The sequence below is a fragment of the Eptatretus burgeri genome, chromosome 18 (genome assembly GCF_056783735.1).
Source record: "Eptatretus burgeri isolate ZD-2024b chromosome 18, Ebu_testis_v1, whole genome shotgun sequence".
Classification (NCBI taxonomy): domain Eukaryota; kingdom Metazoa; phylum Chordata; class Myxini; order Myxiniformes; family Myxinidae; genus Eptatretus; species Eptatretus burgeri.
The window spans coordinates 25985605-26011853 of NC_140978.1; the positions used below are offsets into that span (position 1 = coordinate 25985605).

Genomic DNA, 26249 nt, shown 5'->3' on the forward strand with positions numbered 1-26249 from the left:
GAAGGGTCTCTGCACCATCCAGGCTCTCTCGGCCTCTCCTGGGTCACTCGGGGTCTCTCTCCTGCTGGTCGTCCAACAAGGCCCTTCTCCGGAACCATCCATTGGGGAGAGTCTTTGCACCATCCAGCCAGACACCTTCAGCTGCCAGGGACAAATTACCTCGGGGGGGAGGGGGAGGGGGGGAGGCACAGTCACCGACCCTCCAGAGCTTGATCCATTCCTGTGGGCACACATATCTTCCCTACACACGTGCAATCCAACATGTCATTCCCTCCCTTGCTGTCAATCAAGTCTCAAACATTGTAATGCAAAATGGCGACTGTGTTCCGACTCTGCCATGACCCACATACATGTTATAATCCACATTAATTCTCCAAACGCAACTTACTCCTTGACACATAACAGACACCAACAACACCACGAGACAGTTATGGTTTCCAAACTGATCCATTTACTGACCATCGAGTCACTCTCGCCCGTTCCCATCCTAATTACCCATGTCCCATGTTTTGAAGCAAAACTGAACCCTTGGGACAGTCAACATCAAGGCACCTTGATACATATATGCAGATTGTTGTGGATCTCTACCACGCCGGCGTGCGGGCGACCGCTTTTAGCTAATTCGTGTCCGCACGCGCCCACCGACCGTGGCAATCCTAGTCGCAGCTTTCGGATCAACGCCAAAATCCAGCTACAGGTGTGCTTTTAAGCACACTACAACCTTGTCAATACTCTACCCGCACGCTACAGGGTCCGATCGCCGAATGGTCGATTTACCTAATTATTCGCGTGGGCAGACTACCGAGAGATTGTACCTCAACGGGACCTGCTTGGAAACAAGCCGCTTAAGCAGCTCGCTCCGTTTGCGATTACCGAGCGGTGTATTATCGTGAAGCCCCGTTGGACCCGATTAGCTTATCGGTATTAAAAACCAGCTATTTATTCCGAACGCAATTATGACAGCTCAATGGAGGAAGGGACGCAACGAGCAGGTGAATATTCAACAAAAGGGAACATTTATTGTACACGTATGCAAGCAATGAATGCAATGGGGGTAAGGGACAGGACACGAGCAAAAAGACCCTACAGCCGTTTGTCTATTTATTATGTACACAATCACTTAGTCAGTTCACTACTTAAGGACAAGGCGCCACAACTTTCATGCAAAGAAAACCCTAGGAAAGGAAAGGGTAGAACAGGGCCCGTAGGCCTTTAATGTTCCGCGGAGCTGTGGAGACCGCAGGAGCTCCACGAGACCACGCAGGTTACCTGCCACCCTCGTGGTGACTCGCTGGACGACCCCCGATGTCTCGCCGTCGACACGGCAGCTGGTGTGATGGCGACTCGGTTGGTCGGGGCCTTGACGTGCGGCCTGGTCGATCGGGCCTAGCCGACGATGCCTCAGAGGAGTGAACGGGCCTTGCTCTTTTTGAGTTGATGCTCTCTTAAGAGCCTGCTCACTCCTCAGCGTCGTTAGGACCGTCTCAGGGCCCAATCACCTTTTACCGTTATGCCGCTGGTTGGTGAATTCTTGCCGGCTGCCTCCACCGACCAACAGCCCTGCACTGGACTTGAACCTTGGCGCTCTCCACTGGACTCCAAGCTCCACTGCACTCGACTCCGAACCCCGACAGACTGCTCGCTTGGCGTTCCAACGCACCTTTTTATGGGTTCCGGGGGTGAGTTTGATCCTCCACCTCCCGCTGGCTCCGCCCCTTTTGTCATTTTGATCCGATCTCGTCGTGAAACGCGAACGTGCGTGGACGTTGTAGGAATCATCTTTACCACGTGGACGTTGTGGAAATCATCGGCTTCCGCCCCAACGAGGGAGTCCCCACGTTTGTCGCGGAGATGCTGTTCGTTGGGATTCGCCGTGGCTGGCGAAAAGTAGGCGGCGCAATGGAGATGAAGGTGAGGCGATGTTGTTTGTTTGTGGAGATGTTGTGGTTGGTGCTCTGGTGGGGAAGGCGTGGTTGTTGAGATGTGGTTGTTCCAAAATAAAGATAGCAAAAGAATAATACTACCTCAAAGATCACAGCCCGGTTACACAAATTAGATCCCTTTAGACATCGGTGGGGAAATCTAATCTGAACACACACTCAGACATAACTGATCTCTGGGAAACCTGAATGATGTTCTGTGAATTTCCACAACCGTAACAATATATTATATACATATATACTTAATTGTTTTTACTCATACCACATTTGTGCAAAGTGTTTTACTTTAGTTATGGTGACAGCATGGAATTGCACAGACATGGGGGCCAGGGAGGAAGGATGGGAGGGGAATGGGCAAAAACAGCAACAAAGAATCAATGAAGAGATTCGACCTCCATGGATAAATTAAGCGGAGAGGGGGGGGGAAACATTGATTTGATCGACGTGGGATATTCTCCATGTTTCAGGCTGTAATCACACTCCGTTCCCTGATGCGGGCGGCGGGCGGCGGGCGGCGGGCGGCGGGCGGCGGGCGGCGGGCGGCGGGCGGCGGGCGGGTTGCTTCCTTAAATGGCGGATGTTCCGCTCCATTGCGGACGACACGTCATTGTGCGTAGTTTCACCTGAGTGGTCCATCTTGCGCCTTCGGCGATTTATCATCTTTGCGTAAGATCCATGGCGGGAGGTATCCACGGGCGGTATCCATGATGTTGTAAAACGCGACTGTTCCTGGTGTCCATGATGGTGTAAAACGCGACTGTTCGTGGTGTCCATGATGGTGTAAAGCGCGACTGTTCGTGGTGTCCATGATGGTGTAAAGCGCGACTGTTCGTGGTGTCCATGATGGTGTAAAGCGCGACTGTTCGTGGTGTCCATGATGGTGTAAAGCGCGACTGTTCGTGGTGTCCATGATGGTGTAAAGCGCGACTGTTCGTGGTGTCCATGATGGTGTAAAGCGCGACTGTTCTTGGTGTCCATGATGGTGTAAAGCGCGACTGTTCGTGGTGTCCATGATGGTGTAAAGCGCGTGAAATGAATGCGAGGGAAAAACCTTCGGAGTGGAGGCTTTATTTCACTTGATTGAAGCCGCTTCTACAGACACATCAGGGAATACATGTGCAGCAAGGAATACAGTGTAGTAAGGAATACATGTGCAGTCGATCACCGCAAAATAAATCAGCAATGAGCACGGAGTCCGGTATACTCTCAATTCTTACCATTCAACGATCACCAAGTGAACCGCCGCCGTAAATGACAATGCCCCAGAGACAATCCCCCCGACCGCGCGGAATCTCGGTTTTATCTGTCCCGTGTGCGAGCCGCGCGACATGTGATCGCGCGTCACATCCTTCAATTCACGACATTCTCCCCGTCTTTAAAATGTAACTAGAGGCTCAACTAACGCGCCATGATTACTTCAGCGCTATAGGAGTATACATTTCAAGCAGCGCGAACTATTAAAACTACAGAAGCATACATTCCAAGCAGTGAGGATTATTTTGAGTTATAGGAGCATGGTAAGGTGCCATCGAGGATTCCGATAATCCCCTTTACAGATCGAGTCGGCGAGGGGGTTTTATCCGTCGACCTCTCCGGGAGTAAATGGCGGTTTCACTTGAGGGAGGCTTCCGATCCTCTTGGGGAGCCTCGACTCGTGCCGGGGATGACTCCTCGATCGCTCTCGGGTGGAACGCGGCAGCTCCGTCGCCACCATTCCCGGGTGGAGTTCCTGGGGGGGAAACACCTGGGGAGGGAATGTCAGAGGGAGGAGTACCTGATGGTGGAGTACCTGCAGGAGGAGTACCTGTGGGAGCCAGATGGCGAACCGACACAGTGGTCTCCCTGCCATCAGGAAGTCTAACATGAGCATACTCTGGATTAGCAGATGAGTTCGACCTCCTCCACCATTGGTTCATACTTGCTTTGTCGTACCGGGCGCTTCATGAACACTGTTCCGGGATAGGTTAGCCAGTTGGGCACCGATTGGCCGTCAACATAACGTCGTTGGTGAGTAAACATTCGTTCGTGAGGAGTGGCATTGGTGGACGTACAGAGCAAAGAGCGTATGGAATTCAGAGCGTCGAGTCGGGTAACCTCCCACCACTCGGGGCCCAATCCTCTCGATTTCAGCGTCAGAGTTACAGCTTTCCAAATAACTCCGTTATGCCGTTCCACCTGCCCATTACCCTGTGGGTTGTAACCCGTCGTTCGACTAGTTGCTATGCCGTGCTCAAATAGGAACTATTTCAGCCCGGCCGACATGAAACACGGCCCTCTGTCTGAATGTTTGTACAACGGTTTCCCAAACATAGCGAAGAGGTCAGACAGACATTTCACGACAGTGCCCGAGGTCATATCCGAGCACGGAAATGCAAAAGGGAACCTTGAGTATTCATCAACAACAGTGAATATGTATCTGTTGTCTGTCTCGGTCGGCAGGGGCCCTTTGAAGTCGATATTTAGTCTCTCGAAGGGAGAAGTGGCCTTGATCAACCTGCCAGATGCCGCGCCATAGAATCTGGGTTTTAGTTCAGCACAAACAGGGCAAGAAGCATTCATTTGTTTAATATCTTTGGTAGAATAGGGAAGGTTTTGTCTGCGCACGAAATGTGCCATTCTGGTTACCCCTGGGTGGCACAGAGACACATGGAGGTCTTGCAAAGCCCGACCGATTGTCGTCGAACAGTAGACCCGAGAGAAGGTGTCTGCAGCAGGGTTTTTCCTCCCGGGCCGATAAACAATTTCGTCACTATAGCAAGCTAGGTCTATCCGCCATCTCATTATTTTCTCGTTCTTAATTTTCCCGTTATTTTTCCCATCAAACATGAAGGCAACGGATCGCTGCTCCATGACGAGTGTGAAGTGGTTTCCCAGTAAGTAATGTCTCCATTTACGCAGGGCTTTGACAATAGCGTACGCTTCCTTCTCTATCGCCGAGTGTCTCTGCTCGCTTCCAGAGAGAGTTCTCGAGAAGAACGCGACGGGTCGTCCGGACTGATTGAGCGTCGCGGCTATCGCGTGATCGGAATCGTCCGTTTCCACCACGAAGGGCACCGAGCTGTCGATCGATAGTACCACGGAATTACCGATATCATCTTTGAGGCTGTGGAAAGCTTTTACAACAGCGGCATCTGGTGGGAAGTTTTTGCAATGCACTAGGGGATGTATTTTTTCAGAGTATTGGGAGATCCATCTCGCGTAGTAAGTGAACATTCCGATCACCTGACGCATTGTCTGCAGGTCCTGAGGTGGGGGTAGCTCACAGAGCGGGCGCAATCATTCAGGATCGGGCTTAATCGTGCCGTCGGCTATTGTGGAGCCGAGAAGGTCAATTGACCTTGCCGAGAATACGCATTTCTCGTAGTTGAGGGTCAGATTAAATTTTCTAGCAATGCTCAAGAATCTGTCCAGATTCATATCATGTTCCCCCCGATCCTTACCGTACACCGTGACATTGTCCACGTAAACAAAAGTGTCTTTGAGGTTTTCATCCAAGATGATGTCGTCCATGACTCGTTGGAAGCAAGCTACTCCATTCGTGACACCGAACGGAATCCTCCTGAATTGGTAGAGGCGTCTACCTGCCTGGAACGCGGTGTAAGGTTTGTCTTCCTCTCGGATGGGAATTTGATGATAGGCGCTTCGCAAATCGATGGTGCTGAATATTTTATAATTGGCCACGCGTTCGACCATCTCGTCTATGCGCGGCAAAGGGTAGGCATCGAGTTGGGTGAAGCAGTTGACCGTTTGAGAGTAATCGACAACCATTCGTTTCTTATGGTTCTGGTTGGCGGTGACCAACACTTGTGCGCGCCATGGCGAATCGCTCGGTTCTATAATTCCTTCTTCCAGTAATCGCTTGGTCTCTGAAGCGATGAAGTTCATATCAGCAGTGGTATATCGTCGCGATTTGATCGCTATCGGTTTACAGACCAGCGACAAGTTAGCAAACAGCAGGGGGGACGATACCTCTGCGGTGGTCAGAGCATTTATAATTAGACGAGGTTTGTTTCCTCCAAAGGGTATTTCGACGCTCGTGTGCTGCTTGAGGACATTATGACCCAGAATTACATCTGCGCATAAATCACGAAGCACCAGTACCCTTACATCCCGATACGTGTACCCTTTTACGTCCAATTCAACATTGCAGTACCCTCGTACGCGGGACTGTAGTGATGTGGAGGCCATGCATACCGTATTGTCTGTCGGGTGGATCTTCCATTTCCTGCCCTTCACTAGCGAGCTGTTGACGAAACTTTCAGAGCTACCGGTATCAATCAGAGCCTCAGTCATCTGCCCGTTAATTCGTACGTTGATGATAACCTTGGATAGATTTCCCGGTGAAGCTGCTGTTACTTTCTTTTGTGAGTAGAGAGCCGCAGAAGTGGGTTTATTTCTTCTAAGAGTAGATTTGCATACCCTGGCATAATGCCCTTTCTTGTCACAATTCATGCATGTGGCATCCCTGGCGGGGCATTTGTGGTGGGGGTGTCTTTTGTACCCACAAGAGAAGCATTTACCAACCGAAGTAGTTGCTGAGGAGTTTGACGAGGTCTGGGTATCCGATTCCTCGGGTTTTCCTCCATCCTCAGTCGGAGGTGCCCTGGGGGGTTCCTTGAGTTTCCGCCGTAGCGGCGTTCATTAGCAGCATCGGTGTCCCATATGACTGTTCGTGGTGTCCATGATGGTGTAAAGCGCGACTGTTCGTGGTGTCCATAATGGTGTAAAACGCGTCTGTTCGTGGTGTCCATAATGGTATAAAGCGCGTCTGTTCGTGGTGTCCATAATGGTATAAAGCGCGTCTGTTCGTGGTGTCCATAATGGTGTAAAGCGCGACTGTTCGTGGTGTCCATGATGGTGTAAAGCGCGTCTGTTCGTGGTGTCCATAATGGTGTAAAACGCGTCTGTTCGTGGTGTCCATAATGGTGTAAAACGCGTCTGTTCGTGGTGTCCATAATGGTGTAAAGCGCGACTGTTCGTGGTGTCCATAATGGTGTAAAGCGCGACTGTTCGTGGTGTCCATGATGGTGTAAAGCGCGTCTGTTCGTGGTATCCATGATGTTGTAAAACGCGTCTGTTCGTGGTATCCATGATGTTGTAAAACGCGTCTGTTCGTGGTATCCATGATGTTGTAAAACGCGTCTGTTCGTGGTGTCCATGATGTTGTAAAACGCGTCTGTTCGTGGTGTCCATAATGGTATAAAGCGCGTCTGTTCGTGGTGTCCATAATGGTGTAAAGCGCGACTGTTCGTGGTGTCCATGATGGTGTAAAGCGCGACTGTTCGTGGTGTCCATGATGTTGTAAAACGCGTCTGTTCGTGGTGTCCATGATGGTGTAAAGCGCGTCTGTTCGTGGTGTCCATGATGGTGTAAAGCGCGTCTGTTCGTGGTGTCCATGATGTTGTAAAACGCGTCTGTTCGTGGTATCCATGATGTTGTAAAACGCGTCTGTTCGTGGTGTCCATGATGTTGTAAAACGCGTCTGTTCGTGGTATCCATGATGTTGTGAAGCGCGTCTGTTCGTGGTGTCCATGATGTTGTAAAACGCGTCTGTTCGTGGTGTCCATGATGTTGTAAAACGCGTCTGTTCGTGGTGTCCATGATGTTGTGAAGCGCGTCTGTTCGTGGTGTCCATGATGTTGTAAAACGCGTCTGTTCGTGGTGTCCATAATGGTGTAAAGCGCGACTGTTCGTGGTGTCCATGATGTTGTAAAACGCGTCTGTTCGTGGTGTCCATGATGTTGTAAAACGTGTCTGTTCGTGGTGTCCATGATGGTGTAAAGCGCAGTAGTTGACGAAGTTTCGGACCCGGTTGATAGTGGTGGTTGTGCGCGGCCCCGTCAGACTCCATCCACGCGCACTCATTCCCCGTTGCCGAAAGGGTGATTTGATCATTAGTCGCAGTTTCCGAGCCGCGCTTTGTGGACAGCGTCATGTGACCCATGGATGTCCTTTCACCAGGTTTCTCTCTCTTTTTAATTTAATTTAATTTTTTTATTTTTAACTCTGAGGTCTCGCAGGCCGGGGCCATGAAGCTCACGGAAGCTGTGATCCGAAGCCTCCGAGTGGCCAAGGTGTTTCGGGAGAACTCGGATCGGATTAATTGCTTCGATTTCGCAGCGAATGGGGAGTCCATGATCTCGAGCAGCGAGGACGACTCGATCGTGCTCTTCGACTGCCAAGAGGGAAAGTGAGTGATCCGTGGTGTTTTAGCGGCGATTGTTCGCTTCCTCGTGATTGTGTGATCGACACACTCACACCTGCATTGCAACGTCCGCAGGTTTGGTCATCGCACTGACAACTGGTCATTTTTAGAGCATGTACTGTATGTACTGTACGCACTATGTACTGTATGTACTGTACGCACTGCACGCACTATGTACTGTATGTACTGCATGTACTGTATGTACTGCATGTACTGTACGCACCATGTACTGTACGTACTGCATGTACTGTACGTACTGTACTTTCAGGGGTTTTGTCCATGGTCGTCGTACTCCAGTTGTATATTAGTGTGATTATCGAGATTGATATAATTCGCTGGATATGGTGGACAGATAAATTTGAGAAATGGGAAACATTCAATGTCAGGAGCAAATGTCTGGGGTTGATTCCAGTGAGATGTAAATGCAGAGGAAGAAAAATGGTTGAGTTGGTTGAGCAGGGAGGGAAGTGTTTTTTTTGAGGATGACGAATAGCTCGTCCTGATCCATGAAGACCCGTGGTGTGGATATGTGCAAAGTCCTACCTGATCGGAAGGTCAAACATCAGAAATGGTGAACACATGAAAATCCTTTTAGTTGATCCTCAGGATGTCCGGCAGGATAAGGATTTAGGTGTCATCAATGACGATGAACTCAACTTCCATCATCACATCTCATCATGCATCCATCCATCCATCCATTGGAACCATACTCTGTGCAGAGCGTTGGTGCGAGCTGAGCAGTCTCCTTGGCTATTGGGTACAATCCTGGACGGGTAGCCACGCCGACATAGTATACCAGCAAGCTGGCACTCATTTTGCAGACCTCGGAAGGATGACGGGCAGAGTCAACCCCACCTGGTGTTAATTCAACAGCCGACGGGGATTTGAACTCAGGATCCTATCATCCCAAGCCAACCACCCGAACCATTAAGCCAACACCAGGCACATTCCATCAGATCCTGGGGATCATCAAGTGGAGGTTGGAGGTGCTACCAGTCCTGTGGACGACCTCGGTGAGACCCTTCCTTGAGTATGGGAATGTTTTGTGGCGTCTGCGATAAATGATCGACCAGGTTGAGAGACGGGCGGCTCACTTAATTCCTGAGTTGCGTCACCTACCTTACGAGCAAGGATTGCAAATCCTGAACCTGGCCTCATTGCACTACAGACGTCCAAAGGGTGACATGATTACCGTGTATAAGTTACTCTATGGGGAAAAGTCTGGGGACCACCATACCAGTCAATCACTTTCTGCTCGCTTGCAGCAAACGCAATAACAAGAAGACACGATGTAAAATAGTTTGACAGGAGGTTCAGACTGGAAGTGAGAAGCATGTTGTTCAGCCAGGGAATGAATGAAATGGACTTCCAGAAAAAGTTGTGGAGGCTTGAATTGTTACTTCCTTCAAAAATGATCTCGATCTGCAGTGGTTTTCACTGGAGCCAGAGAGTTCAGACCTCTCGTCTTTCATGTATGCACAGTGCAGTCATTAAGTTTTGTGCAACCTCGGATGTGTTGACCAGGGTGAGTCACAGGACGACACCTACTTCCCTGTGCCAAGTTTCGCGTGAGTCCGTCCGCCCCGCCAAGTTTGGCGAGAGTCCGTCCGCCCCGCCAGGTTTGGCGAGAGTCCGTCCGCCCCGCCAGGTTTGGCGAGAGTCCGTCCGCCCCGCCAGGTTTGGCGAGAGTCCGTCCGCCCCGCCAGGTTTGGCGAGAGTCCGTCCGCCCCGCCAGGTTTGGCGAGAGTCCGTCCGCCCCGCCAGGTTTGGCGAGAGTCCGTCCGCCCCGCCAGGTTTGGCGAGAGTCCGTCCGCCCCGCCAGGTTTGGCGAGAGTCCGTCCGCCCCGCCAGGTTTGGCGAGAGTCCGTCCGCCCCGCCAGGTTTGGCGAGAGTCCGTCCGCCCCGCCAGGTTTGGCGAGAGTCCGTCCGCCCCGCCAAGTTTGGCGAGAGTCCGTCCGCCCCGCCAGGTTTGGCGAGAGTCCGTCCGCCCCGCCAGGTTTGGCGAGAGTCCGTCCGCCCCGCCAGGTTTGGCGAGAGTCCGTCCGCCCCGCCAGGTTTGGCGAGAGTCCGTCCGCCCCGCCAGGTTTGGCGAGAGTCCGTCCGCCCCGCCAGGTTTGGCGAGAGTCCGTCCGCCCCGCCAGGTTTGGCGAGAGTCCGTCCGCCCCGCCAGGTTTGGCGAGAGTCCGTCCGCCCCGCCAGGTTTGGCGAGAGTCCGTCCGCCCCGCCAAGTTTGGCGAGAGTCCGTCCGCCCCGCCAAGTTTGGCGAGAGTCCGTCCGCCCCGCCAAGTTTGGCGAGAGTCCGTCCGCCCCGCCAAGTTTGGCGAGAGTCCGTCCGCCCCGCCAAGTTTGGCGAGAGTCCGTCCATAACTTTTTGAGATATTGTGCTGACAGACAGACAGGGATGAAAATGTAGCCTCCATCCACCTGTGGTGAAGGTCACAGGAAAACGAAGCAAGCGGAAGGGGGGGGGGGAGACTATAAATAAATAAAGCTGTAAAGGACAGAAGAAAGGGAAGAGTCGAGAGATGAGATTGATAAAACTAAATAAATAGGTGAAAACCTTGTGGGGAGAAGGATTGAAAGTTGTTCATGCAAGACTGGAGGTTGAAGTTGATGAAAAGCACTCTTTAATGCCATGGAGGGCCAACTTGCCGATCCTGCAGATTTGGTTTTGTTCTTTACACTTTCGACTGTCAGTGCTATGGGAAGGGAGAAAAATAACAGAGATTGCTCGGAGAGGTCAGCGCGTCGGTTCGTCCAAGTGTTCATGGAAGCGATCGCCTCGCCTTCGCCTCGTCTCACCAATATCAATCTTCTTGTGGAGCGTGCACGTGATTCCATATCTGTCAGGGATTGTTTTTTTTGTTTTTTTCAGTGTGCCGTGTCCATGTACTCCCTGGTGAATGTTTTGTTTTCTGCCGTGTTCACCGTGTTACCTTGAGCATTCCTCCTGAGCTGTGTCCCTCAGATTCTTTAATTCCTTTTCTTCAGACTTCTCCCCTACTTGCTCTTCATTTCCATGATGCCCTGCTTTCACTCCCTCTAGACTTGATCCTCCTCCACAACCCACCATCATCTCTTCCCTAATACATTCCCCCACTCCCTTCCCACTGTGCTTTGACTTATTTCAGACCAAAGAGGACATTGTACAGCAAGAAGTATGGCGTTGACCTGATTCGCTACACGCATGCCGCTAATACGGTGGTGTACAGTTCAAACAAAATTGACGGTAAGTTTTTCGCTTTTTGGAAATTTTTAAAAATTATTTTTCTCTGATCTGAGGCTCATATGGACGTTAAACTGGCGCTCCGCCTGTCTGTACTACTCGGTTGGACACTAAATATCCCACGGTGTTCCTCGTGAAGAGTAGGCGAGTCACGAGCACCACAAACGAATTACAAATTCCTGCCGTAACCAGTCGGGGGGGCACTGCATCAGTGGCACAGCCGCGTTCACAGCGATGATGCCAACCAGCAGCCACAGATTGCACACAAAGTGTTGACCTAAGGCTCATGGAGGACCTTGAATATGCATCACATGTACGACAACGCAACCATGTACCTTTTGTTGTTTTAATGTCCATCAATTACAAGGACTTTATGGACATATCGATGGTACAGTGCATGACATGCTCTGATTGGGAACAATAAACAGGCCAATCAAAATGTGTCCATCCACTCTTAATTCGATTCACTTCAACACTGGTTCTTATGTTAAGTAATATCTGTAAGTGCTTTACAAGAAGAGTGAAATTGGAAATGAGTAAAAAAAATTTTAATGTCACCAAAAAGGTGAAAAAATTAATATAATAAACCCAACAAAAACACGTGCAGCAGAAAGTCCAGTGATTGCCTTTTTCATTAACTAAAATGAGTACATGATAACTCTCTGGGGAAACTGAAGCTAGAACTCAATTGTAAAGATCAACACGTACGTGCACACACAATTTAATTTGAAACTAAATAATTAATGCAACCATCACAGAACTTTATTTAATGAGTTGCTTGAGAAGAAGAGGACAGTACTTGCGTGTTTCTACTGCTCGTCGTATACGGGCCCTTCAGCTTGTCTATTTAGTACATACACACACTTGTGGTTTGTACATGCTCAGCCCCTACTGATCTCATTCATCCTTAATGTGCTATGTATGCACCGGCTCGAAAACCCTCGACTGTGTGTACAGTAAGACTCCAAAATGTGTGAGTGATACGTTCCTGAAAATTGTCGCGAATGTTGAATCTGCGAATGTCGGGGCATTGGTTCAATGGGAAAAGTGGGGATAGGTTTTTATTTATTTTTATTAATTAAATTAATTTATTATTATTATTATTATAATTATTATTACACTTCAGGACTGGTCCTCTATATCCACTGCTGCTGATATTAATTTAGCCCTGGAATTCTTCCACAAAAACTTGCTATCTCTCTCTTTTGCACAGATTCGTCCCACCACGTCTTCAATTACCTGTGTGTCAGAAGGATGAGAGATGTCATGGCAGAGAGTCGGGTTGTCAGCAAAGAGATAAAGAGGATTTTCCATAGTCTGTGAGATCATTGATTAAGATGGGGCCTTGAACACTGCCTTGTCGTACTCCAACCTTGACAAGGAGAGGAGATGAAAGGGTTCCTTTGAGAGCCACAGGTTGGCTCCGAGAGTGGCGGAAGTCAGTAATCCAAAAGTGGAGTTGGCCTTGGATTGCATTGGTTGACAGTTTGGAGAGCATGGCTGGATGCCAGACTATCAAAAGCTCAAGATATGTCCAGAGAGACGGTCCTGATCTCATGTCTGATATTGAGAGCCTCCATCCATTGTTGGGAGAGTAGAAGCAGCATGTTCAACATGGAGTGATGTGGTCTGAATCCAAATTGATGATCTGAAATGAGGCTGTTGGAAAAAAGGAATGATTTTTATGTCAACTGTGATTATGGATTCCATGACCTTACTGATGATTTTAAGTGAGCTAATTGGTCTGTAGTTAAGGGGATCCGATTTTGCACCTTTTTGATCTATCCATCCATTGGGACCATACTCTGTACAGAGCGTTGGTGCTGCCGAAGCAGTCTCCTCGGCTATGAGGCACAATCCTGGATGGGTCGCCACTCTGACACAGGATACCAGCAAGCTGGCACTCATTTTTCTGACCTCGGAAGGATGACAGGCAGAGTCAACCCCACCTGTTATTAATTCAGTGGATTTTTGAACTCAGGATCCCAGGATCCCAAGCCCACCACCCTAACCATTAAGGCTTAAGCCAACACCAGGCGTGCCTTTTTGATGTAATGCTGTGATGTTAGCTGATTTTCCAAACAGATGGAAGATGACCTTGGGTAAATGACAAGGTGAAAAGGGTAGAGGGGAAACGTAAGAGCAGCAGAGCAGGTTTTTAGGACATGTGAGCCGATGCTGTCTGATCAAGTTGCAGAGTCAGAGTTGAGGGTTGCCAGAAACCTTTCCATGTTTTTCAAGTGCAAAAGACACAGGATTCAGGAGCAGTTGGGTATGACTGGGAAGGGTGGGTACAGAGAGGGGGGGGGGGTTCGGGACTAAAGATTTTGAAGCAAACACAGAATTGAGGCGTTCAGCCTTCTCATGAGCGGAGTCAGCTGTGATGTCATTTGAAGTGAGGAAGGGATGGAAGGGGATAGTACACCAGAGCTCCACTTGACAAGGTGTCATCAGGTTTTAGAGGAGGGAGACAAGTTTGAAAGCTCATTCTTGAAATTGGACAGATGTTTTCTGGTTCTCCTGAAGGTAGACACACACTTGTGGGCTTTGTGGAATGATCTGAGATTGCCTTCCGTTGGATTTGCCTTCGAGGAAGAGAATGCAAGTTGTTTTAAAGCAACTGCCTCACCACAGGATTCAGAGTATGGTCCCAAGAGCGGGAGTATGGTGAAGATAATTGAAGAAGAGGTGGGATGAATCTTTGAATGAATGAAATGAATGAAAAGGTTTCTGTGGAAGAATTCCCAGGCTGAATTAACATCAATGGTGTTGGATACAAGAGACCATTACTGAAGAGTTAAAAAAAAAAACAAAGGAGTGACTGCACGAATGTAGTTCTAAGCAGGTCACATTTTATAAACCGTGAATGCGCAGGGTTCGTGAATGCGTGGGGTCCATGAATGTTGGAGTTTTACAGTATATCATAAATCATATTGATGGCCGTTTTTATATTGGTTTGATGTCACCATTTCCATGATGGCGCATTTGGTTCATGATGGTCGTAAGTTTGGAAAAGCGCATTTGTCTGTGCAACAGCCATTCTTGTTTTTTTTGCAATCTCTCTGTCTCTGTCTCTGTCTCTCTCTCTCTCTCTCCCTTTTCAGACACGATCAGATATCTCTCTCTCCACGATAACAAGTACATCCGATACTTTCCTGGGCATACGAAAAAGTAAGTGTGTTGTGCTTGTGTACGGGCCTGTGTGGTTTGGGTTGGGTGCGAGAGCATTCATTCGGTGTGTGCATCATCTGCCACGTTGGTTTAGATTTTTTTTTTATTATCCCCACATTTTTTTGAAAAAAAACGGGGGATATTGTAATCGCTGTCGGCCTGTCCGTGTGTCTGTCTATCTGTCACGCTATCTCCTGCAAATCGGTTGGGCAGAAATTCATTGTGATCACCACATGGCACGAAGGTGCAAGAGTAGTATCATTTTTGGCCCCGCTTCTTGGGGTAGGGTTAAATGATCAAATACCAAAAAATGCAATTAAAGGAACACTTTTAGCTTCTCTTAAATTGGAATTCCAGATAAGGTATTGTCATCATGCACCGTCTGTCCTTCCGTCCATCTCCGATTATGACTTCTCCGGCCAAACCGCTGGGCCGATCCAGCTGAAATTTGGCAGCAACGTTCCGCTCTTGGCTGGGAACGGGGATTGTTCCAGTCACATGACTTTAAGTTGGTCAAAATGGTGGGCTTAGTAAATTTCTTCAAAAATCTTCTGCTCCAGACCCACCAGTCAGAATGCTACCAAATTTGGGTGACAACATTAGATAAGGGAAGGATGTGAAATTGCGGAGGTGATGCCGATCACGTGACTGGAAGTGTGTCAAAGTGGCCGGTTGTCAATTTTTGGGAAAATGGTGTAAATTTCTTCAAAAGTCTTCTTCTCCAGACCCACCTATTCAGAATGCGAGCAAATTTGGGTTACAACATTAGGACAGGGCCCAGAAAAGCTACAGTTCCAGTGGTCCTATTTTTTTTATGAAACTTTGTAAATGCAATCAACATTGGGGGATGCATAAAATATGTAATTTTGTTGTTTTTTTGATTTGACCCCCTGTTCATGTACAAGGGGTGACCGGGGTCAAAATGGGGGAAAAAATTAAAAAACAAAATTTGATAGTGTCATTCCAAGTGGAACTTTTTTGCCATCTTTCAAATTTGCTTGAGGTGGGAAGGGTTGGGATTTATGATGGTGCGTAATTGACTTCGCTCTCATATAAGATATATATATATATATATATATATATATATATATATATATATATATATATATATATATATATATATATATATATATATATATATATATATATATATATATATATATATATATGTGTATCTTCTGCTCGCGTGAGGGGTCGCCACAGCGGATCATCCATATGATCCGCATAGTGATTTGGCACATGTTTTACACCGGATGCCCTTCCTGACGCAACCCTGGTCGCCTCTTACAACACAGGGATCTGGTACACCTATTTTAACCGGGGTATACACCGGGCCCAGTACACTGGTTCTCATTTCGCCGACCTCGGAAGGATGACAGGCTGAGTCAACCCCCTGGTGTTATACGACTTTGTATATACATACCTATATATGCATAGTTATACCCACACATATACAGTATATATATATATATATATATATATATATATATATATATATATATATATATATATATATATATATATATATATATATATTTTCAGTGGCCCAACGGGGCTTGAACTCAGGACTTTTTGGGTCCCAAGCCGCTGCCCAAACCACTGCGCCAACACCAGGCTTTTATTTAAATATATATATATATATATATATATATATATATATATATATATATATATATATATATATATATATATATATATATATATATATATACACACACACACCGGGCGTAGTGGCGTGCGCCTGTAATCCGGCTACTCGGAGGCTTGGGTTGGAGGATCGCTTGAGGACGGGGGCTCTGCACTGGGCAGGGTGTAGAGCAGCCTGGAATCATGGCGAAACCCAAATCCTGATCCCTGTGTCGTAAGAGGCGACCAGGGTTGCGTCAGGAAGGGCATCCGGCGTAAAACCTGTGCCAAATCAGTATGCGGATCATAACGGATGATCCGCTGTGGCGACCCCTAACGGGAGCAGCCGAAAGATGAACACCAACAACATATATATATATATATATATATATATATATATATATATATATATATATATATATATATATATATATATATATATATATATATATATATATATATATATATATATATATATATATATATATATTGTTGCGGATTCCGCGCCCGCCGGCGTGCTGACGGCCACGTAACTCGAATCGCGGCACGTCGCCCACCGGACGGACAATCCAGTCGTGACCCTCTCGGACTAACGCCGGGAACCAGTCACGGGTGGACCTTTCGGTCTCACCGCGATCGAGCCAATCAGCCCCCGCGTGGGATAGGGTTGCTCGCCAAATTTCGACCTACCTAAGTACCCACGCGGAGGGTAGACCGGGCGATCGCACCTCGCCGCAGGTCGACTTCGGACACGGGCCACTTAAGCGACCCGTTCCGTACTATCGGGATAACCGAGCGGTGTTATCGTCGACCTCGACGGTTTGATTAATTATCGGGCGTATTCAGCCCACTACCAACCCTTTACGTGAAGCAAGATGGGGATTCAATAGAGGAAAAGACGAAGCGAGGCGGGAGAACAGTTCAACAATAAAGCACATTTATTCGCGGCACACGGGAAGCACACAAATACAATTCCACCAAATGCACACAAAAAAAAGAAAACACAATTCCATTTACACAAAAAGCAAATATAAAAGTGAAAACACAGTGCAGAGCTAATACCGACTACCGAGCACACGGCAACACTTATACAATTCTACTTCACAGACGGCGCCGACAACACATACCAAAAACCAAGGAAAAGAAATACCCTCAAGGATGAGGCGGGCCTGAGGCCGAGACCGGGTCGCGCCTACCCGTCTGGTGATGAGACGCGGAGCGGCGATGGCCCCGCAACCCGCGGGCCTCGTGGACGGTGTCTGGTAGGGGGTGGGAACGGGGCCCCCTTGGTCGCACTATCTCAGCGCGGGGGGAAACAGGAGGGGGTTGCTGATGCTCGGGGTATAGAGGATCTTTATTATCCCTGGTGTGCGTCTCCACCTCGGCCAGGTCGCGCTGCCGGCCTCCCTCGGGCGTGCAGCTCCCGGCACCGACGCGAGCACTCCCTCGTCTGCCTTCGCCGTTGCCGCCTCTCCGCCTCTGGACTCTCCACCCTGGACTCCTCTTTGGGCTCTCCTCGTTGGACTCTCCGATCGACTCTCCCCTTCGCGACTCTCTTCAGCTTCTCCAGCTACTGCAGGCTTCGGGCTCCAGACTTCCACACTCTTCTCTCTCTTCTCCGACTCCTTCTCGTTTTCGTTCTCCTTTTCGTTCTCGTTCTCTTCTTCGTTCTCGTTCTCCTTCTGCTGACTGACGAACACCGTCCTTTTATCCCCCCGTAACTTCGCCTTTGACCCCCTCCCTTTGACCTTTCACCTCGCTCCCCATTGGCCCGAGAAAAAGTGGGCGTGAAGGCTTTTTGATCCACAAATTTGCATATATCGATCGCCCTGGGGGCGGGCCACCCGCCCCTCGCTCACCGATTGGACGGCAAAAAGTGGGCGTGTGTCGTTTTTGATCCGTTTTTGAAGCACAAAATCCGTGATTTTGTACACGCTGTTCGACGCGCGTTCTGCATGAGTCCAGCATCGGTGCCCATGAGTGGCGCGAGATGACGGTGATGCGATGGTGGCGAGTTGTGACGGTAAAGGTCGTGGCGGTTGTGGTGAAGCGGCGTTGTGGTTGGTGGTTGTTGTTGTGGTTGTGATGGTAATCATGGCGGTTGGTCCAAAATAAAGATAGTAAAAGAAAAACGGCTATCCTGAAGAGTCGCAGCACGCATGAATAACATTTATTCCCACGAGACAACGGGTTTGGGCCTAACTACACATGCACTTACCGAGATACCTCACCTAAGGGACCTGAATGGTGGTTTGCGAATTTGGTAACCACAACAATATATATATATATGTATATATATATATATATATATATATATATATATATATATATATATATATATATATATATATATATATATATATATATATATATATATATATATATGTATGTAATATTGTTGCGAATTCGCGCCCGCCGGCGCGCGGACGGCCACGTCACTCGAATCGCGACCGCGTCGCCCACCGGACGGACAATTCAGTCGTGACCCTCTGGGAACTATCGCCCGGAACCAGTCACGGGTGGGCCTTTCGACCTCACCACAATCGTGCCAATCGGCCACCCACGTAGGATAGGGTTGTTCGCCAAACTCGACCTACCTGAGTACCCACACGGATGGTAAACCAGGCGATCGTACCTCGCCGCAGGTCGACTCCGGACATGAGCCGCTTGGGCGGCTCGTTCCATACTAACTGGATAACCGAGCGGTGTTATCGTCAACCTCGACGGTTCAGATTATTTCCCGGGTATTTTGCACCCACTACGAACCCTTTACCTGAAGCAGGATGGAGGGTCAATAAAGAAAAGACGAAGCGAAACGGGAAAACAGTTCACACAATGCACATTTATTTCCTGGAACACGGAAAGCACATATATATACAGCCAAACAGTCAAAATGCACATATAGCAACCAAAACAAAAGCAACAACGACGCAGAGTTACTACCGACTACGCGCACACACGGCAACACTTATACAGTTCTACTTTACAGACGGCGCCAACACACATTTACTCAAAAGCAAAGGAAAGAAGCCACCCTCATAGACAAGGGGGCAGACAGGCCTGCAGGCCAATTGTGCACGTGACCTTTGCCTCTTCCCGCAACTCTTCTCAGCCGACTCCAGAACCCAACTCTTTGCCACACCGATGAATTCGCCACCCGACTCGACTGACTTAATTCGCCCTGCGCTCGCCTTCTTATAGGCTGGCAGGAGCAGCTAATATGCAAATATCCGGATAAGGATGACCTCGGGGGCGGAGCCACGCTCGCCCATTGGTCAGAGGAAAGGGGGCGTGAATCTCCCCTGATCCTAGAATTTGCATATATTGATTTCACACAGACGCGCCTGGAGGCGGGGCCAAGGCGCCCCGCGCTAGCTAAATGGATGGAGGAAAAGTGGGCGTGTAGCGTTCTTGATCCGAATTCTCCCTCGGAAAGGCCGCTATTTGCGCTCGCGGCTCGGTGCGTTCGGCACCAATCGCCGAACCGGCCCGAGACAGCCCGACGCTCAGTGTTCACAGGTGGTGCGGGAATGGCCATAGAAGGAGAGAGGTGAAGGTGGTGGAGGGTTTGCGGTGGTGGTTTGATGGTTATTGTGCCGTTTGGGAATGGTGGTGATGCGATGTTTGCGGGATTGAGTTGGGAAGGTAAAGGTTGTGCCTGTTGGCGTTGTTGTTGTTGTTATCTGAGGGTTGGAGCATGGTTGGTTCAAAATAAAGAATTCAAAATTATTTTGAATTCTTATTATTCAAAATAATCTCAAAGCGTCGCAGCCTTGATAAATCACATAAATTCCCTCTATACAACGGCTTTGGGGCTAACTACACATGCACTTAGAGATATCTCACCTACGGGCCCTTCATGGTGTAATGCGAATTTCCACAGCCGTAACAATATATATATATATATATATATATATATATATATATATATATATATATATATATATATATATATATATATATATATATACATATATATATATATATATATACACACACACACACACACACACACACACACACACACACACACACACACACACACACACACACACACACACACACACACATCTTCTTTCGGCTGCTCCCGTGAGGGGTCGCCACCGCGGATCATCCATGTGATCTGCATACTGATTTGGCACAGGTTTTACGCCAGATGCCCTTCCTGACGCAACCCTGGTCGCCTCTTACGACACAGGGATATGGTACACCTATTTTAACCAGGGTATACACCGGCCCAGTACTCATTCTGGTACTCATTCTGGTACATCTGGTACACCGAGGTACTCATTTTGGTACCTCGGAAGGATGACAGGCTGTCAACCCCCTGGTGTATTAATTCAGTGGCCCAACGGGGCTTGAACTCGGGACCTTTTGGATCCCAAGCCGCTGCCCTAACCACTGCGCCAACACCAGGTGTGTGTGTATGTGTGTGTGTGTGTGTGTGTGTGTGTGTGTGTGTGTGTGTGTGTGTGTGTGTGTGTGTGTGTGTGTGTGTGTGTGTGTGTGTGTATATATATACACACACATACATATACATACATACACACACTAGGTGTGTTCAAAAAGTATCCAACCTTAATTTTTCGTGTGTAAACAAATGAAGCGAGGGAGGCGCGGTTTGGTGCACGAATGTAGGTGATCCTAATCCGTATGCGTGAATATTTTCCCGCCTGCAGAAGCTGTCAGTCGCCGATAGACCGCCAATGAGTGAGGAAGTGTAAGTGAGCGCCGTCGGATTTTCGTTTTTGACAAAATGACGGATCACTGTGGTCTCATCGCCAGTGATCACTGTGTTGAAGAAGTTGGGGTCACTGTTCACGGTCTCCAGCATGTCCTGTGCGATCTCCAAACGGAGTTGCTTCTGCTCGATCGTTAGCAGCTTTGGCACGAACTTCGCTGAGATTCTCCTTCAGCCCAAATCCTCAGTCACAATGGAATGAACTGATCCAATGCTGACGCCCGTCTCGTCTGCAAGTTCTCTGATCGTGATTCGACAATCCTGCATCAGCAGGGTCCTCACTTGGTCAATGACTATCTCATTTCGGGATGTTGAGGGCCTACCAGAACGTGCTTCACTTTCCACTGATGTGCGACCATCTTTGAAGCGGTTGTACCACTCTTTTATCTGTGTGGTGCCCATTGCTTTGTTCCCGAAGGCCTGTTGAATCTTGCGGATCGTTTCCACTTGGGAATCGCCAAGCTTTACACAAAATTTGATGCAGTAGCGTTGTTCAAGTTTTTCTGTCATTTTGTCAAAAACGAAAATCCGATGGCGCTCACTTACACTTCCTCACTCCTCGGCGGTCTGTCGGCGACTGACAGCTTCTGGAGGCGGGAAAATATTCACGCATACGGATTAGGATCGCCTACATACTTGCACCAAACCACGCCTCCCGAGCTTTATTTGTTTACGCACAAAAAATTAAGGTTGAATACTTTTTGAACACACCTCGTGTGTGTGTATATATGTATATGTATATATATATATATATATATATATATATATGTATATAGTATATAGTATATAGTATATAGTATATAGTATATAGTATATAGTATATAGTATATATATATATATATATATATATATATATATATATATATATATATATAGATATATATATATATATATATATATATATATATATATATATATATATATATATATATATATATATATATATATATATATATATATATATATATAGATAGATATATATATATATATATATATATATATATATATATATATATATATATATATATATATATATATATATATATATATATATAGATAGATATATAGATATATATATATATATATATATATATATATATATTGTTGTGGTTGACCAAATTCGCAAACCACCATTCAGGTCCCTTAGGTGAGATATCTCTGTAAGTATATGTGTAGTTAGGCCCAAACCCGTTGTCTAGAGGGAATAAATGTCATTCATGCGGGCTGCGACTCTTCAGGATAGCCGTTTTTCTTTTACTATCTTTATTTTGGACCAGCCGCCATTATTACCACCACCAACCACGCCTCAACAGCCATCACACAACAACCACCAACCACAATGCGGCCATCACAACAACCACCAACCACAACGCCGCTTCACCACAACCGCCACGACCTTTACCGTCACAACTCGCCACCATCGCATCACCGTCATCTCGCGCCACTCGTGGGTACCGATGCTGGACTCGTGCGGGGCGCGCACCGAGCAGCGTGTTCAAAAACATCACGGACTTTCCGCAGAAAAACGGATCAAAAACGACTCACGCCCACTTTTGTTCCGTCCAATCGGTGAGCGAGGGGCGATTTGGCCCCGCCTCCAGGGCGTTGGAGGGCGGTCGCTATATGCAAATTCATGGATCAAAAAGCATTCACGCCCACTTTTCCTCGGGCCAATGGGGAGCCAGCAAGAGAGGTGAAGGGTCGGAGGCAGAGGGTCAAGGGTAAAAGAGCGAAGCCACGGGGCTTACAAAAACGACTGCGTTCGTCAGAAGAGGGCAGTTCGCAGTTGGCAGTTCGCAGAGAAAGAGTTCGCAGTTGGGAGTTCGCGGAGCCAGTGAAGAGTTGGGACGGGTCAAGAGAGGAGACGGAGAGGGCGATCGGACGAAGCTGTGGAGAGGCGGCGAAGGCGGTTGAGGGGGTGCTCGCGTCGGATTCGGGGAACTGCGGAGGGAGAGGCCGGCGGCGCGACCGAGGTCGTGGTGGAGACGCTCGTCGCGGGACCCGAGATTTTGTGAAATCCTCCTTTCCCCGAGCATCAGCAACCCCCTCCTGTTTCCCCCCGCGCTGAGATAGTGCGACAAAATGGGGCCCCCTTCCCACCCCCTACCAGACACTGTCCGCGAGGCCCGCGGAGTTGAGGCACCACCGCCACTTCGCGTCTCATCATCAGACGGGTAGGCCCGACACGGTCTCGGCCCCAGGCCCGCCTACCCCCCTCATCCTGGAGGGTGGTTCTCTTTTCTTTTGCTTTGGGAATATGTGTTGTCGGCGCCGTCTGTGAAGTAAAATTGTATAAGTGTTGCCGAGTGCCCGGTAGTCGGATAGATCTGCATTGTTGCATTTGCTTTTTGTGTAATATTGCATTGTCTTCTTCTTTTACATGTGCTTTTGGTGGAATTGTATATGTGTGCTTTCCGTTCAGCGCGAAATAAATGTGCTTATTGTTGAACTGTTTTCCCGCTTCGCTTCGTCATTTCTTTCATTGAATCCCCATCTTGCTTCACGTAAAGGGTTGGTCGTGGGCAAAGACGCCCGAAAATTAATCGAACCGTCGAGGCCGACGAATAACACCGCTCGGTTATCCCGATAGTACGGAACGGGTCGCTTAAGTGGCCCGTGTCCGAAGTCGACCTGCGGCGAGGTGCGATCGCCCGGTCTACCCTCCGTGTGGGTACTTAGGTAGGTCGAATTTGGCGAGCAACCCTATCCCACGCGGGGGCCGATTGGCACGATCGCGGTGAGAACGAAAGGTCCACCCGTGACTGGTTCCCGGCGTTAGTCCGAGAGGGTCACGACTGGATTGTCCGTCCGGTGGGCGACGTGCCGCGATTCGAGTTACGTGGCCGTCCGCACGCCGGCGGGCGCGAATCAGCAACAATATATATATATATATATATATATATATATATATATATATATATTGTTATGGAAATGGCCCTTATTGGACTACTGAATATAGGATTAGCTCAGATCCCCCCATTAAATGCATGTATAGATAGGTTGTTTGGTAAAAAGGACGTTATATGTGTGTCGGGAGATGTAAAAGGCTGTTTTGTTGTCTGAGCGGTGGTGGTGGAACAAGAGCACCCTCTTCTTCCTCCCCTCTACGGACGATAGGCCCTGCCCAGTTGGCTGAGGGGGTATGGCCTGCAGAGAGTCTGTGGCGAGAGGGAGGAAGTGACACGAAGGGGAGGGTTTTTGTTCAGTCGCAGAGAGAAGGCGTCCTCGTGTGTCGAAACGAGTAAAAACGAGAGAAAAACGAAGGGGAGAAAGAGGATTGTGTGTGAAGAACAGTCGGGTTCTCGAGGCATGCTCGGAGTGGCTTCGAAGTTAGCGAACGAAAGAGGCACAGTGTTGGATCTGCCGGGAGAGACGCTGAACCGACCTGCATGTCGAGGATTCTGCTGTGAGAGGGACGGCAGCCGGCTTTGAGAGGCAGCCTGCACGTCGAATCGGCGATCGACTCTAAGGAAAGAAAAGGCAGTGGTGAATCGGCCGGGAGCGAACGCTGAACCTGAGGATCGAGTCTGCCATCGGCCGAGAAAGAAAGGGTGATTCGACAGAGAGAGGAACTGAGAGGACGAAGCGGAAGTCGGGCTTCGAGGCGTGAAGGCAGGAGAGGAGACGCCGGAGCCTCTGACGGTCCTTATTCACCTCACGGCTGGACACATTGTCGATCCGCCTGCGCGGCTCGGCACCTCGATTTGGGCCTTGTCTCAGGAACGGGACAGGCCTGGATTTGTATGCTGAACCCTGGAGAGAGATCGGCTGAGGCTCATCGTTGATCTGGCGGACTTGTGCTGTCGACATTGTGCTGGGCCAGAGCGCGTGGAGTCCACGTGTGTGAGGTCTGCGACAAAAGGGCAAGCACCATTTTGCCACGTGGCGTTTTTCGAGCTGTACTGGGAGTTCGAATCCGTGGACATCCGCTTGTTACGAGCGACATTTGTGCTTCTTGACACTTTCCTCTCGTCCATGAGCCATCACCAAGTACTCTGTCTTGTCTTGCATGCATGCTGTTTGTCTTTGTCTGCCCGTGTTGTATAAGGCATATTTCGGTTGCGACCCCCCTCACAACCTGTAGACCGTGGTTCCCAAGTTAAGAACGAGTTGAGGATTGTTTGTAAAACCATTGTCGTGAATTTTGCTTGTGTTGTGTGTCCCCGATGTGCCCCAGAGAAAAAATCCGATTGAATCGGGTATGAAGTTGCACCTTGAATCACTTCGTGTCGCGCCAATAAATTCGCCCGATTCGTTTAAAAAGAAAAAAAAACTGCTGAGGACTGTGATTGCCGACACAGCTCGAATCCCGCCACCGCTCAAATTCCTCCGTCCCCGAACCGTTAACATTTGGTGTGAGGAGTGGGATGACGAACTATCCGCTTCCACCTCCGTAAATTTGCAGAACACCAATTGTGTTAACAATTGGTAGTCGGGAGCGGGATATTTGGACCAGTGGTGCATTTTGCACCCCGGACATTGGTTGCAAAAAAAAAAAACGGTCCAAATTTGATTTGATTTTATGCTTGAACGGATCGGAGGAAAATCTTGCAAATTATAAAGAAAATAGTCGCAAAATGGCGGCGCGGCTCCATCTCGGCGCGACACGAAGCGGGAGTGGGCTTATTATAGCGCAACGAGCCGCAAGTCACGAAGGAAACGCTCCCGCCTCCCGGTTCAGGCCACGTGGACACGGTGTACGCCGGGGCAAACGAAGCAGGGCGACGACGCGTACATTCATGAGCTTCACGCACGATTGTCGGATGCCTTGGGGCAGTGGAGGTGTGGTGAAAACTATATAGAGGAATTGCAGATTGAATTGGACGAGGCACAGCAGCGCGCAGACGAGGTTCAGGAGGATTGTGTGCACAAGGAGTCACAACAATTGGCCGATGCACAGGAACGAATTTGGGGGCTGGAAAAGGACAGCCAACGCAGACTGGGTTCATGAGGATTACAGTAATCCCCCGTTTTTCGCGGGGGTTACGTTCCAAACCTCCCCGCGCTAAGTGAAAATCCGCGATGAATGGACGCCTCACCAAAAAAATCGACTAGTCTGGTCTGCTCGGTTTGGCAGTGATTGGGTTTGAGGTGCCAGAGATCGACTGGTCTGGTCTGGTCGGTTTTGAGGTGCTGGGTATGAGCAGTGCTCGTCCAACGGCGGCAAATCTTTTTCCTTCCCGAAGCAGAAATTGAGCTCCTTCACCTTAACCTTCTCCTGGAGCATCCCAGGACCTTCCTCTGGCGCTTCGGTTCCTTGCCAGAAGCCTTAGAAGGTGCAGGGCGTTTGGGCGGCATCGTGGGGCTTGGGGAAAAAAACGCAGAAAATATTCGACGTTC

General features: G+C 48.7%; 1 protein-coding gene across 2 annotated transcripts in view; it reads left to right on the forward strand.

Moving 5' to 3' along the window:
- The first annotated feature begins 7572 nt into the window (after positions 1–7572).
- The window catches only part of WDR82 (WD repeat domain 82), a 98574-nt gene continuing 79897 nt past the window's right edge, over positions 7573–26249 (forward strand). The window contains exons 1-4 of one of the 2 annotated variants that reach the window (XM_085863507.1): positions 7573–7822; positions 7952–8130; positions 11277–11374; positions 14476–14542. In XM_085863507.1, coding sequence (XP_085719633.1) covers positions 7970–8130; positions 11277–11374; positions 14476–14542 — 326 coding nt within the window. In that variant the 5' untranslated portion in view covers positions 7573–7822; positions 7952–7969. The remainder of the gene's footprint in view (positions 7823–7951; positions 8131–11276; positions 11375–14475; positions 14543–26249) is intronic. The other variant, XM_085863508.1, reaches the window with a different exon arrangement.